This window comes from Pelophylax lessonae (genome assembly GCF_965119305.1).
Source record: "Pelophylax lessonae genome assembly, chromosome: 6".
Taxonomy (NCBI): Eukaryota; Metazoa; Chordata; class Amphibia; order Anura; family Ranidae; genus Pelophylax; species Pelophylax lessonae.
The window spans coordinates 175171312-175187590 of record NC_138773.1 but is presented as its reverse complement, the minus strand read 5'-3'; the positions used below and the strand labels follow the sequence as shown (position 1 = coordinate 175187590).

General features: G+C 42.7%; 1 protein-coding gene across 5 annotated transcripts in view; it reads left to right on the top strand.

Moving 5' to 3' along the window:
* HECW2 (HECT, C2 and WW domain containing E3 ubiquitin protein ligase 2) overlaps nucleotides 1–16279 on the top strand; it is a 421352-nt gene that overhangs the window by 287866 nt on the left and 117207 nt on the right. For all 5 annotated transcript variants that reach the window (XM_082262150.1, XM_082262151.1, XM_082262148.1 and 2 more), the window contains one exon: nucleotides 5974–6116. In XM_082262150.1, coding sequence (XP_082118276.1) covers nucleotides 5974–6116 — 143 coding nt within the window. The remainder of the gene's footprint in view (nucleotides 1–5973; nucleotides 6117–16279) is intronic.

Below are 16279 nucleotides of genomic sequence, written 5' to 3'. Positions count from 1 at the left end.
CAAGAAAATCGGAATAGAAGGAAAAATCTGAGAATACGGGGCCTTCCAGAATCAATGCATAGAGAGGACCTAATAGGAAAAAACAAGCAGAACAAATAAAGATTGAAAGAGTACATAGGCTTAATAGACCAAAAGGCCTACCAGCGGAAACCCCAAAAAATGTTATAATAAGATTTCAAAACTATGAAGAAAAAGCAAAAATATGGGGAAACATGAAAATAACACAAGCAATCAAATATGAAAATGCTGATCTTCAGATCTTCCCAGATCTAGCACAGGAAATTTTAAGGAGAAAGAGAACTTTAAAAACCCCTACTGGAATGGATGAAAAGCCATGACATTAGGTACAACTGGGGTTTCCCGGCATGTTTAGTAGGCCAGAAAGACGGTCCCAGGACTGAGAGAACCATATCGGAAGAAGATCAATGGGGACTGATTTCCAGGAAAAGAAACTAAGATCTGAAATAGAACAGAAAAGTGGACTTGACAGAATAAGAAGAAAATATAAGAAGGGACTTGGTTGTGCTGGGAGGTGAAGAGGGGGGGGGGGGATTAATTGAAGGGAAAAGGATGGCGTTCCATGGGCGCCTGGAAGGCTCTGGACCCAACTTTATAGATAGGGGACTGGGCCCAGATTGGGCGATAGATAGAGCATAACCCCAAGAGAAAGAGGGCAGATGGGTAAAATTCAGTCTAACAGGGACAACATATATCTGCAAGAAGACCAAGAGATGGTAACAATACCAACTTCCAAAAGCCCTGACATGGGAGGGAATGGGGGTGGGGTAATAGGGGGGAGGGAAGGGAAGAATGGAGGGGGAAAAGAATAGATGGAGCCGGATACCCAAATCACTCCTTTTCTCTCTTGTTTTGTGTCTACCTCTCCTTCTGCTGAAATTCGTTTGAATTGGTGTAAAGAAACCCCCTGGATGCCTGGGGTAGTTGGGAGACTGGTGATAGGGGAGAGAAAAGACTTTGAGGTAGGAGGGGAGAGAGAGACAAAATGACAACAATAACATTTTTTTATCATACAATGTAAGAGGATGGAACACCCCAGAAAAACAAAATAAGGTATTAAGAGAAGTTAAACAATACGCAGCAAGTATAGATTTCCTATAGGAGACACGTCTAACATGTGACTCCAATGTAAAATTATACTTAAGGGTTTACCCCACATTCTATTATGGAGACACACCCACTAGAAGAGCAAAAGGAGTAACAATAGGTTTCGCAAAATAAGTAAGATTTACTTTAGAAGAGAGGAAAGTGGACCCTGAGGGTGGGTACATATTTCTAAAGGATAACTTACAAGGGATGGAGTGCACACTGGCAAATACATACAGCCTCAATAAAAACCCAAAAGGGTACTTGAAGGAAATTCTAGGGAAACTAATGGAATTTAGGAAGGGAAAGCTAATCCTTGCAGGAGATCAAAATTTTTGCATAGACCCACGGGTATATACTACATCACGTGCACCGGAGACTGGCAACTCCCAATTAAGAGCAATTAAGAAGAAACTGCACCAGTGTCAACTGGTAGATGATTGGCGGGTCCAACATCCTTGGGAGAAAGATTATTCATTTTATTCTCCAGTGCATGAGCTGTATTCAAGAATAGATTAGATTATGGTGGAACATAGACTGTTAGATTCTGTGGAAAAAACATCCATAGAAATAGCATCAATATCAGATCATGCACCGGTAATGGCAAAGCTCAAAATTACCGGTAGCCAGCCTGGGATATGCAACTGGAAGTTAAATGAGGATTTAATTCAGGATACAGAAGTAGTGGATAAAATAAAAAAATAAATAGAACAATATTTTCTGATGAATCACCAGGGGTATCCAAGGCAGTAACTTGGAAGACTCATAAGGCGTATATAAGAGGTATCTTGATTTTAATAGGCTCCAGAAAAAAAGGAAAGGACAAGTAAGATGGAAAGAGTTCTGAAAGAAATATATGAGCTGGAACAAAAGAAGAATAGATAGGGAGTCTCAACAGGCCCTTGTAATAAAAAAATAGATTAACTGGAAGACCTAATGGAGCAAGAGACAAGACAGGTATTTAATAGATCAGCTCAAGAGCGATACCAATGGTGGAATAAGCCAGAGTAATATCTAGCAAGACTACAGAAAAATTAAAAAGCAATAAATTATATAGAGAAAATGAAAATTAGTAAAGGGTAAATAGTATATACAACATTAGATATTGCTGGAGTTTTCCATAATTACTATAGCAATCTGTACTCAGTGAGGAAAAAAGAAAACAAAAAAGTAGGGCTACCTAAGGGAGGCAAAACTACCTAAAACAGCAGCTGAAAAATTACAAGGGTTAGAGGAGCCAATAACACAAGAAGCAATAAAGGCAGCGATCAAGAGTACAGAAGCAGGGAAAAGTCCAGGACCAGATGGATTCACAATCCAATATTATTACATAATATAGAAGGCACCAGATCTCCAACTATATTCTTGTCAATCGATGCCAAAAAGGCTTTTGACAGAGTTGGTTGGGGATTTATGATGGACAGAGGAAGAAGTGGGAATAGGCCCCAAAATGGCCCAGTGGATTAAATACTTATACCATCACCCAACAGCATTAGTGAAGGTAAATGGAACCCTGTCATCACCCTTCGAAATGTTCAACGGGACAAGGCAGGGATGTCCACTGTCATAGTTCCTATATGTATTGTCACTGGAACCCCTATTGGCCATCATACGAAATAGTATAGACATACGAGGAGTGATGATAGGAAAGGAAGAACATAAAGTTGCAGCATACCCAGATAATGTCCTGTTGTACATATCCAATCCTAGAATCACGCTCTCTAATAAAAGAACTGAAAAAATATTTTAAAAAAAACTTAAAAGAAAAACAAAGATCCACCCCGTAAAATCAGTAATCTTAAATATAAACATTAGTGAAGAGGAAGTGCGAACATTACAGGAGGGATTTTCATTTACCTGGGAAGAAAAAACTAAAATACCTGGGGATAAACTTAACATTAAACCTTGAGGATTTATACCACGTAAATTGTATACCATTGTTAAATGAGATAAAAAAAGAAATTAAAAAAAATAACAAGACCAATGTTGTGGGTGGGATGAATAAACATGATAAAGATGGTAATACTTCCAAAAATTCTGTACAAATTCCAAATGCTACCAATTGCTATCCCACAATTTTTTTTTAAATAATAAGGACGATGTTGTCAAAGTATATCTGGCAAAATAATAAGCCAAGAATATAGTTCTCAGTGTTAAGTAAAGGGAAAGCACAGGGTGGAATATCAGCACCAGATATAAAAAGATGTTATAATGCTATAGTTTTAACACGGTAAGTAGAATAGTCTAATATGAAGAATGCAAAAAATTGGGCGAGGATAGAAAACACACTAAGTGGAACACAATTGGATAACAATATTTGGATACCAAAAAAATATAGAATATTTGATGATAACAAACATGGAATGACCAGAAATGTTTTCAAAGTTTTGGTATGATTTATAGACAAGCTAAATGGGAATATAATTCACCATTAATTTTACTTGCTGGAACAAATTTTTTTTTTTTATCCGGAAACCGGACACAATTTGGGAAATGGATTAAAAATACACAGTAAAAAGATATAATTAAAAAAAGGGAAAATTTGCACATTGCAGAAATTGAAACATAAAAGAGATTTGTTGAGATTGAATGAATGGAGGAATTTGCAATTAAAGCACTTTGTGTCAACACTACAACAACCAATTATACCATAAAAATGGCAACAATTAGAAAAACGCACGATTTTTGAATGGTTTAAAAAGATGGAATACATACTGTATATGAAATGGAATTTTTATGTAGCAGGGAAGATCAGGCAGAGAGATTTGCTAGTATATGGGGAGATTGGTTAGAATTTAGGAAACGGTTGGATATATAGAAATAGGGATGGAAGAGGAAGTGGAGAGACGGGAGTGGGAAGAGGTAGAAGAATAGTCAGCTCAACTAGGGCGTGGAAGTCTCCCCTCCTCATTGGCTGAGACAGCAGCGTGGCGCAATTGGCTCCCGCTGCTGCCAATCGGAGTCAGACATCCAATCAATAGAGGGCCTCCGCTCCATGCCTGAATGGACACAGGGAGCTGTGACTCGATTCAGGTGCCCCCACAGCAAGCTGCTTGCTGTGGGGGCACTCAACAGGAGGGAGGGGACAGGTGCACAGAAGAGGGACCCAAGAAGAGGAGGATCCAGACCACTCTGTGCAAAACCAACTACACAGAGCAGGTAAGTATAACATGGAGAATGAGAAATCCGTGCTTTTGGATGGAGAATGTGGCTGCAGCCTACCTCAAAACACAGCCCAAAGGCTATATTGAGAAAGTGTAGGTACAGTGAGGTAAAGTGGCGCTGCCTAATATAAGGTGCTGAAGAAATTAAATGTTTTCAAGTGTAAAGTGCTATAGTGTTAATTGAAAGCAAAAGACCGGTTTCCGGCAATAATACAAATTGTCCACCGGTTTGGTGTACTAAAGTGTTCAAGTGCAGATTTAAATAAATAAATAATAGTGCCAATAAATTTGTGTGTGGAAATGTATATATGTATAAGAACACACTAAATATAATGTGTGGTGTTAGCTAATATAGGTAAACTATACGATGAAAAGAGTGAATCACAACTATGCTGATACTAAATAAATGTCATCAGGTGGCCTGATCACCTGATGGCGTCAGCTCTGACGAAACGCGTCGTGCGCGATAACGTCATTTCCGCCCCACTGCAACGCAGATCCGGTCGCTGAAGCGCACAGCGTCCCGGAAGCGGCCGCCAGCGAGGGACTCGCGGCCCCTACTGCTTTTGTTGCTTGCTAGTATCGAACTAATGTGAGTACCTGTCTTTTAATTATTTACAATAAAGTATATTTCAAACGGTACTTCACTATATCGGCATATTCTTCTTTGCATACCATCATCATTTGAAAGGAGATCCTTTTACCTGGTACAACAGGGGGATATCCCCCCCTCCCCCCCCCCCTCTGCAAGGAGCCTCACAGACCACGCTGCATTAAGGCTTGTTACCCCTGCAGGGGTGCATACCTCCGGTGAGTGCGGGAGCAATTGGAGGGGTGCACCTGTGTGTTTCACTCACCATTCACATCACCCCGAAAGGATTTAAAGCACCTTAAATGTCACTGAAATTTCTGTTACTCACGATTATTGGAATATTTTCTCCACACCCCAATGAATCACCCAGCAATAGAAAAGACTGTTGGTCTACCGATTTCGGTGCTTTGCTGTTTTTTGGGACTATTAATTTGCTGCATGAGCATTACTTATTGTCACATTTATATTTATATTTTTATTGTCATATTTATTTAGTATCAGCATAGTTGTGATTCACTCTTTTCATCGTATAGTTTACCTATATTAGCTAACACCACACATTATATTTAGTGTGTTCTTATACATATATACATTTCCACACACAAATTTATTGGCACTATTATTTATTTATTTAAATCTGCACTTGAACACTTTAGTACACCAAACCGGTGGACAATTTGTATTATTGCCGGAAACCGGTCTTTTGCTTTCAATTAACACTATAGCACTTTACACTTGTAAGTATAACATGTTTGTTATTTAAAAAAAAACTTTTCAATCACTTTAAGCGCCGGTTCACATTACCGTGACACTACTTCGGGTGGCGACCTCCGAGGTCGCGGTGCGAGCAGCGCGCCGCGACCTCGGAGCGGCCGCCACGGACTTCATAACATTGAAGTCTATGGCGGTCGCCTCCTGGTCGCCCCAAAGCAGCTCCGGACCCTTTTTCTAGGTCGGAGCGACTTGTGTCGCTCCTATTAGAACGGGTCCGCAGCTTCCCTATGGGAGGCGACCTGTGAGGCGACCAGGTCGCCTCACAGGTCGCCCTAGTGTGAACCGAGCATCAATACTGTCAAAAATATTTTCTGATTGTTTGTTTTATTTTTCTTTCAGAAATATTCATTTGTTGCACTTTTAACTGATGTTTTGGAAGTTGAAATAAAAGATAAATTTGCCAAAAGTCGTCCTATCATCAAGAGGTTTCTTGGTAAATTGACTATTCCTGTCCAAAGACTCTTGGAGAGACATGCAATTGGGTAATTATATGGTTTTGTATATTGGTGATGTGCTTTGCAGTTATAAGTCTACTATTGTTTGCAGATCTGAATTATTCCAAAATATTACCATTCACTGATATCTTTCACAGGAACAATATACAAATTAAATAAAGTTACGTCCTTTATGGTGCAGTATATCTGAGAAATATCTGAAGGTCCACCTGGCTAATTAACTTTTCCTTTTGGATTTTGTCTGGTCACTTCGATCACATTTAAAAAGATGTGTAAAACGTTCACTTTGGGCAATTATCTTTACATCTGTTTCCTTTTGGATACGTGTCCTTTTTTTTAGCAAAATAGTTCCCCTCCCCACCCCAGCCATCTAAAAAAGTCGGTGGTCACTGCGGATCTTCAGCCCCCCCCCCCCCCTCCCTAGGTGATGGTATGGGCTGGCTTTTGCTACATGCTCTTAATCGGCGGCTTGTTGGAGTTCCTCCCGATGGGATTTTCCTGGTGCACAATGGGGGGTTCCCCTGCTACCCCGGGGGTTGGTGACTAGGGCAAGGATGTCCTCTGGGCTCCCTGCTGCAGTTGTTGGGAGAGCGAATGGTTTGGCATCTGCAGGTCCATGCCCCATGCGGCCGGATCCGGCCCCACATTTAGGCCACGGCTTTGCGGCCTACTGGTCAGGAGCTATGTGGGGTGGCCCCAGTCAGGGTGGCTGAAGCCACTACTCTCCGTTTGGGCATCCGCCCTCCCCTCTGCTGCCCCTGGGTGGTCAGCTCCGCTGAGGCTCACGCCCAGGCGGCTAGGCATCCACATAAATTTAGGCCGAATCGGCCTCCATTCGAGGGGTGGCCCTAGTGAGCCTGGCTGGGATAAGTGCACTTGCGGTTGGGCCTCCCTCCACACAGATTGAGGCTGCGGCTTGGTTCCTACTAGGCCATGCGGCAAGCTTGGCACCTCCCTTTGAAGGGGTGGCACTGTGGGGCGGTTTAATTTTTGATGGCAACATGCCACCATTATCGTGGAGGGCACCTACCCTTTTAGTGCTGCGGGACCATCAGGATACCCTGCCTGTGTGTCCGTGTCACGGTGGGTGGCCCCCTTTTAAGGGGGCTATTTCCTATTGTGCAGATTTCTGTAGAGGGGCTCAGGGGGGGGTGACCCCCTTGTTTTTTGCGGGGTCCAGTAGGTGGTCCATTAGTGGATCCTTGGTCGGCATCCCCCTTGCGGGATCGCAATCAGTGGCCCTCCCCTGATTGTTATGTTTTTCTGGGTGACCTTAGTATATAGCATCCACTGCCTTCCCCTGCCTCATCTGTCCATCAGATCCTGAATCTGTTTCGGCCACCGCGAATGCAAGTCATCCTACTGGGTCTGGGCCCATGCACCCTGAGTGCTCAGACAGTGAGAATGTTTCCTCTGTTCCTCTAGCTGTGCATGAAAAGGCACTGGTGGATGCACTGATTGTGTCAGAGCATGACATTTTAAACATGGCGGAGATGCTGCATCAGAGGTGCCAGTCCCTTTTGGCACCAATTATCCTCCACTGTGGCGGGGGTTTTCCCGTTTCCTGCTTACTTTGACAACATTGTCACATAACAGTGGGGTTGTCCAAAATGCACTCTTGTGGACCCTAAATGTTTTGCTATGCGGTATCCTTATAAGGATTCCCTGCTTAAAAAGTAGACGGTCCCACCTGTAGTGGACTCGCCGGTTTCCAGGTTAAATAAAGCTACCTTAATTCTAGTTGAGGAGTCCTTGCCCTTTAAAGATCCGGTTGATAGAAGAGTGGAGGCTCTGGCCCGCCATATGTTTCACTATGGCTGGTTCGGCTTAAGCCGGTATTTACTATTGCCCTAGTGTCGCAAACTCTGACGAGTGAGCTAATTTTTTACGCCGGACCTGGAGGGGAAACAGCTTCCCTCGGCCTTTGCGCAGCTGGCGGATCAGTTGATCCAGGGGCTACAGTTTATCTGTGATGCCTCTTGGGATACGGCTCCTTTGATTTTAGGCTGCCTGTATCAGCAGTGGCCCTTCGGCGTCTTATATGGATGACAATGCTGGTCTTCTAAGACTTCTAAGAAGGCCTTATCTTATCTCAACTTTGTGGGGGATCACCTGTTTTGAAGCTACCGAGGGCAAGGAGCCCTGTCGTAAACGTGTGCCATTCTTCACGGCTCATAAGAGGCCTTTTTCGTCCCTCAAGGGATAAAAGTCCTTCAGGGTCTCCCCCAGAGGTTCCAAGAGGAGCTGGTCTGGCTAGCCACGAGGGGCTCTTCCAGACCTGCGGACAAGGCTTACTCTGCATGAAGGGGCGCCCTCGCCCGTATCTGGGGTGGGGGGACATCTTTGCTTATTTCCAGATCTGTGGACCTCTCAGGTCAAGTGGGTTCATAAAGTCATTTGGTCCGGCTACAAGATCGAGTTTTGGTCTTCCCTTCCAACCTTCACTTGTCCCCAGATCGCTTATGGGGTAACTTTGGGGCAGCGCAAGACTTGTTACTTCATGGGGTTTCTAAATAAACCTGTTTACAGTTCCCTGGAACGAAGGCAAGGTACCTCCAATTCTGGACCTCGAGGCGCTAAACTGCTTTGTGTGGGTACAGAAGTTCCGAATGGAGTCCGTTCACACAGTAGTGGCGTCCCTACATATGGGGGATTTTCTCGCTTCTATCAAATTCAAAGATGCCTACCTTCACATTCCAATATGTGCCGGTCACCAGCGCTTCCTCTGCTTTTCCATGGGCGAAGAGCATTATCAGTTTGTGTATAGTGTGTGTGAGTACCTGCGCTCAGGAATGTGTGCTGCACAATACAATTGTATGTACAATTATCGCTGTATAAAAACAAGCTGCTGCTGAGAAAAAGGAAAATCCTTTCTGGAGTAATTTAAATTTATATTAATCTGCGCTGCTCAATCAATAATTGTGCAAAGTGTTCTCTATATATAAAAAAATATATGTATACCAATATAAGTGGTGAATTACCGTGCACCTAAATGAATACCTAATATTTATAAACCATAAATATTGCAAACATATATAAATATATAAAGTGCAATAACTGTGCAAAAAAATCTCTCTGTATAAAGTGCCATATGCTAAAGCCAATGAAAGGTCATAAGTGTATACAATATAAAGTGCCAAGTGATAATATACTTATAATCAGTCAGTATAATAATGACAATAAGTGCTAGTGCTAACAACAATATCACTAAATTCTTGTGCAATATACAAAGTGCTCAGTGCTGAGTGTTCCACTATTATAAGGAATGGTGCAATCTGTACTATCAAGAGTCCCACACAGTCTTTTGTGCACACAACGATATTGCTCAGTGCCAGGTGCTTTTACTGCGTGCTCCACTCTTGGTCCCTTACTCTCCGGAACAACAGAGTATGAACACCCGTAAGTCGCAATATATTTATATATGTTTGCAATATTTATGGTTTATAAATATTAGGTATTCATTTAGGTGCACTGTAATTCACCACTTATAGTGATATACATATTTTTTTTTTATATATAGAGAACACTTTGCACAATTATTGATTGAGCAGCGCTGATATATATATTTAAATTATCAATTTGTGGCCTACGCTCCTTGGGTCTTCACAATGTTTTGGGCCTGGTGCTAGCATTGTTGCATCAGCAGGGGATTGCAGTACTGGGGTACATGGACGATCTTCTTCTGCGAGCAGAGTCTCCGACTGCTCTTGTGGACACCTTGGAGATTACTCTGTGATCTCTGAGGGAGTTTGGTTGGATTCTGAACCTTCAGAAGTCTGCTCTGATTCCATCCACAAAACTGGATTATCTGGGTGGATTCTGCCTCAGCCAGAGTGTTGCTTCCTCTGGAAATATTCCAGAAATTGCAGGAGGCAGTTCAGCTTTTGTTCTCCAACAGACAGTCATCCCTCTGGGCTTGCATGCGGGTGCTGGGCCTGATGGTGTCTACCTTTGAGGTGGATCCAGTTCCACAGTTCCACACAAGATCTGTGCAAAAAAAGATTCTGGTGAAATGGGACAAGAATCCGCAGTCTCTAGAGGTGGGTTCGTTCTCTGGCACTTTGACAGGAAAATCCTTCTCCCCCTGTACTTGGTGGTTGTCACCACAGATGCCAGTCTGTCTGAGTGGGGAGGCGTCCTCAGCACGGCTTGTGCTCATGGGTTCTGGACTCAATGTACTGGAACTCTGAGTGATCAGACTTTGTCTGGATTACGGACAATTCGTCCTCAGGGGTGTCCGGTACGAATTCAATAGGACAATGCCATGGCATTGCCTATTGTCAATCACCATGGGGGCACAAGAAGTGTCCTGGGGGATCGGGCAGTAGCCTGCATTCTAAGGTGGGCAGAACAATTGTTCCAGCCCTCTCTGCTGTACACATTCCATGGAGGGTACAAAGGTTTGTGGCATGGTCTCGGGATCCTCTGGCCAACGCCGCAGACGTATTAATGGCTCCTTGGCATCAGTATCCTCTGATTTGTGCCTTTTCCCCTCTGAAACTTCTGCCAAGACTCCTATGCAGGATGGAGGCAGCAAGGGATTCCAGTCCTTCTAGTGGCTCCAGACTGGCCTCGCTGGTCTTGGTACGCCGATCTGGTGTCGCTGGTCGTCAACGTTCCTTGGAAGCTTCCTCTCAGGGAGAATCTGCTTTCCCAAGGGACTGCTTTACAGTCGCTGGCTTTGACAGCTTGGCTGTTGAAAGCCAGATGCTGAAGGATAGGGGTTTGTCTGAATCTGTGATTTCAACACCGGTAAAAGCTAGGATATTTACTTCTAGGAACATCTACCATTGTACGTGGAAGACGTACATCGCCTGGTATGAGTCTCTTGGGGTTCATCCTCGCTTTATTCTCGGTGGCTCAGATATTGACCTTCCTTCAATGGGGGGGTTGAACAGAAATTGGCTTAGAGTACCATCACCATCAGGTGTCAGCTTTGGCGGTCTTGTTCCAAGGACCCTTGGCCACACACTCCCTGGTGCGTACCTTTCTTCAGGGTGTTCGACATTTCGTTCCACCAGTGCGGTCTCCGTTGCCGCCTTGGGACCTCAATTTGGTGCTTTCGGTCTTTGACAGAACCCACTGTCACTGTGTGTTTTGGAGGGGACTGTGCGCAAGCCTCCTACCGACAGACTATGGGCCAGAAGCTACTGGAGTTTGGCGCTGCAGCCTCTTGACTTTACCATCCACTACTGCCCTGGGAAGCAATGCCGACGAATTATCCAGGCAAACAGACATTGACTCTTTTTGGGATTTGTTACCCGACTAATTCAGGCACAGACCAGTTGGAGGTCTAGTACCTGGATTAGTCTACCTTTGGGGGGGAAGAGATGTGACGGTACTAGCCGTCACTATGGGTGACGGATCACCCTGTCCCTGGATTGTAAACCCCTTTGTGTCATTTTCTTATGAGTTTGGGACATTGCATTTTATTTTCCCTTTATTCATCCTCTGAACAACTGACTCATGGCATTGAGTTAATGTAATGTAATGTTACAACCCATCCCCCCCCCCCCCTCCTGTTTCTGTGTCTAAGTGTGTGGATTCATGGCAGACAATGGTCTGAGTTGGAGACATCTCTCCGCAGGGGGTGTGTATTAAGACTGCATGTTTCAAATGTACAAATGTTCAGTTCTCATTGGTTGGTTCCCTTCCCCCCCTTCTGTGGAAAGGCTAAGGGGAGTTTCCCTAACTGTATGTAAAACTGTTGTCTTGGAATGTAATAAACAGTTTAAGCTCTGCATGTTTAACCCTCAACACCTGTGTGGATTGTCTCGTGATTGAGGGGTTAAGGGCTGGATATGACTTCTCCGCAGGCTGTGGGTGCGTTTGGAGGACAGGAGACACAGATTCGGCGGATGTGCCCAGCTGGGGTACAAAGATCCGTTACACGGTCCTTCAGAAGCCTCCCTTTGAGAATCTTCAGGAGATTCCATTGCTTACGCTGTCTCAGAAGGTGGCTTTTTTGGTGGCTATCACCTCTACGGCATTGTGTTGGAACTGACGGCGTTATCCTGTCGTTCATCTTACTTGGTGATTCACAGAGATAAGGTGGTTCTTCACCCCTGTCCGTCATTCCTCCCAAAGGTTGTCTCTGATTTCCATTTACATGAAGACATTGTGTTGCCTTCCCTATGTCCTAGACTAAAACATCCTAAAGAAATTGCTTTGCATGCCTTGGATGTGGTACGGGCAATTAGGATGTACCTGGCAGCTAAGAAGGCTTTTAGGAAGTCAGACTCACTATTTGTGCTTACAGATGGGCCTCAGAAAGACTTCTCCGCTTCCTCTGTGACCATTTCTAGATGGATCAGACAGACAGTTATTCAGGCTTATCCCATCAGGGGCCGGGTTCCTCCTTTCCATGTCAAGGCGCACTCTACTCGGGCGCTCAGTGCCTCCTGGGCCTTCCGTCATCAGGCATCAGTGATGCAGTTGCAAAGAGTGGTCACCTCCTCCACCTATAACTGGTCTTAACAGTAAGAAGCACTGGAAGGGCAAACGCAGATCAAAAAAGCAAGGAGATTTCCAGTCACTACTTACCAACCAGCCAGTGACCAACCGAATTAACCTGTCCAACAGTATGGGTTAAAAGCAGGGGTTTAGTTGCACACATTTGCAAATACATGCGTAAGCTGCAGGCCACAGCAAGGCACCATGATATCTGCAGTCCCTAACTCTACCTTTAACCTCCCTGGCGGTATGATTCTTTTGGATTTTAGGTGCTGAAAGCGGTACCATTATTTTGCATGTAATTCTTGTGAATGAGCAGTCCAAACCAACTGTATACATTTATTATATATAATATATATATATATATATATGTATGTATACATATACAGGGCTCGACAATCCCCGGGCGCCAGGTCGCATTTGCGACTAGAATTAGCGACCTGGCGCCTGGGGGTGCCCTGCAGAAGGTGTCCTGTCATTTTTGCCCGGACTTCCGCGCACGGAGTGCACGGACTTCCGGGCCGTCCGAAAATTGAGGCCCCGGCTTTTCGGCCTACTTGAGATGACAGGCTTCCAATGGGGGACTGGCGCCCTCTTGTGGAGGCCGGGAGTAATGACTGTTGTAATGACTGTTTCCACTGCCTTTTTGTTCTCAATTCATTACCATCTCCCTGTCCAGTTAGTTAGTTAGTAAAAAATTATTTTTTTTCCAATTATTAAAAAAAAAAATATATAGATATAAATATATATCTATATATATATATATATATATATATATATATATATATCCTTTTTTTTTTTCCTCATCGCCATGCCACAGCCGAAGGCCCCTTTCACACGGGCTGTCTGATCAGGTCCGCCTGTCAGTTTTTCAGGCAGACCTGATCGGACCCTTGATTCTCCTCTATGGAGCAGTAATCTGCCGCCATCTGATCCTGTCCACCAAAAGCAGACGGTGGTCACCTCCTCCACCTATAACTGGTCTTATACTGTTAGTCGCATACTGTTAGACAGGTTAATTTGGTTGGTCGCTGGCTGGTTGGTAAGTACTGACTGGAAATCTCCTTGCTTTTTTGATCAGTGATGCAGGTTTGCTAGGCAGCCACCTGGTCCTGGGTGCACACTTTCACAAAGTTCTATAAAGTGTATGTGATGGCATCTGGGTTTTTTTGGCCGCAGGGTTTTGCTGGCTGCTGTTTAGAGGACCTGATCCTCTTTGAGGGTGTATTGTTTTTTTCAGGTGGGCTCCAGTTGTTTTGGTTGAGCTCCATGTTACCTGGTTGGCTATGGTTAACTTTCAGAATTTTTTTTCTGCTGTTTTCTTACCCCTCATGTTAAACACTGCTTTGGCACGTCCCAATGGTTAAGAAGAATCTTGAGCTGTGTCCGTCAATGAACGAAAAAGAAAATTAGATATTTGACTTTCTGTAAAATTAATTTCTCTGATGTTCTTTGACGGACACAGCAACCACCCCTCTGCGGAGTTGGCTTTCTTCTGACACTGCTTGTAACAAAACAAGTGCCCTTTACCTGAGTGTGGGTGTATACCCCCTGGGATTGCCTATAGGCATAGTCAAGCTTTTTCCTGCCTAGTGTCCTACTCCTGTAGTGAGCAGTATAACCCAATGGTTAAGAAGAATCAGGAGCTGTGTCCGACAATGAACATCAGAAAAAAAAGATTTTACGGTCAAAAATCCAATTTTTCCACTATATTGTTTTTTTATTGTTGATTTCATTCAAGATTGGACTTGTGTGTATATATATATATATATATATATATATATATATATATATATATATATATAAATTGTTTTCTCCTTAGCACTTTTTTGGACTTTATTTCAATGTGCTGTTCATTTATAACACAGTATTCACATTTCATTGTTGTTGATTAAAATCTCAGACAGAGCTACTGGATTAGGGAGAAGTTAATACTGTGATGACTCCACTTGAATGCATAGTTTCAGCTATTGAATACTGTAAACGGCATGCTTTTTATCATCAAAGAAGCAAGGGGAGAGTCCTTAAAGTAATACTGTAGGCAAAACTTTTTTTTTTTTTTTTTGCAATTTGTATAGAGTAAGGGAGGGGTGAAACCCTGTCCTTTTTATTTATTTTTTTTTTTTGCCATCTTTGTCCCATTGGGAACATTAAACTTCACCTACTGTCGCATAGCCAAAACAGAAAGTGAGAGAAAATCCCTGCAAAAAATTGTTATTATGAAGGGGTTTTCTTCATATGTAAATGAATCCCTTCACAGAGAGCAGGGCAAGTACAACTAAAGGCAACATTTTTTTTTTAATTTTGGAAAGAGTGAAGAGGGGTTAGAACCTCTGTCATGTTTCTATTGCTGTCTGTACCCCGTTAGGGAGATTCATCCTCTCTATTTGTCCTGTTTACCATTATCATTGAAAGTGAAAGAAAATCCTAAATATTGGGTTGTCCCCAGAAAAGTAATCGAGGGGAAATCTTCCTATGGGGACACTAGTTCTGGTGAGCTGGGGGTCCCCAAGGAATTCCTCTAATTTGCAGGGATTTCCTCTCACTTCTTGTTTGGCTATGGAGCAGGAAGTGAAGGGAAATCCCAGCAATGGGACACAGATGGTGAAAAAAAAAAAAACTACAGTTCTACTTTAATACTTTGTACACATGATTCAAATATTGGCTGGTTCCACAGGAACTCACTGACATTCAAACAGTGTCTACAGCTGCCTGTCCGACTCACAACCGACTTCTGTCTGAAGGATATGCTGGAAAACCAACATCTGACCAGCAGCCAATCAGCACTGGCAGCCAATGACTGTGAACACTGATCAGTGTGTTCTGGCAGGGGGGCAGTTCCTCCTATCAGAACACAATAGCACAGCGGGGGGACATCGCTGCACTAACACTGCATAGCTAGTATGCTGGGCTGGACGAAAAAAAAAACGTAGCTTTCGTAGTAGGCTTAAGTGAGAACCAGCAGTTCATTTCAGTCAACAGTCAGTATGCCGGATGATTATAATTATTTTTTTCCCCCTTTGTTCAGTTTGCGAGTTTGTGATCCCAGCAGATTGGAAATGTAATATCATCAATGCACATTGCTTTATTTTTCTACCCTATGGATATATTTTTCCGAAGGCTCATTTTCATGCCTAAGGGTAGCCTTATGTGCATTGTATACATAGAAACTTGCCATCATTAGTCTAACACCCAGCAATGCCTAAAATATGCCAGCAATGCTAGGCATAAAACATGTCCTGTGGGTTTGAAAAAATGGAGAAGGTATGTGCAGAATCCAGTCAATATTTCTTCTGAGGTATTTTTAATACGTTTTTAATAAAATTATATAATGTCTTGTTGATTGCTGTCATTTTTTTTTTTTTAATTATATAGTTCTATATGAATTTGTATTTTTGGATCTTACAGTATGTATGTATAAAAAAAAAAAAATGAATATATATATATATATATATATATATATATATATATACATATATATATATATATATATATATATATATATATATATATATATATATATATATATATATATATATATATATATATATATATAATAGGCTTTCCTTATTGCGATGATCATATTTAGAAAACTAACAGATAGTGTTTGATGTAGGAAAAATACCTTTTTTGCCACAAGAACTATTCAACTTCCAGATGTCATTTCTGGAGTCCATGATTTAAATTAAGCAAGAATCGACTAATTGTTGAAGGCAACAAGAAATGTTTCTTAAAGC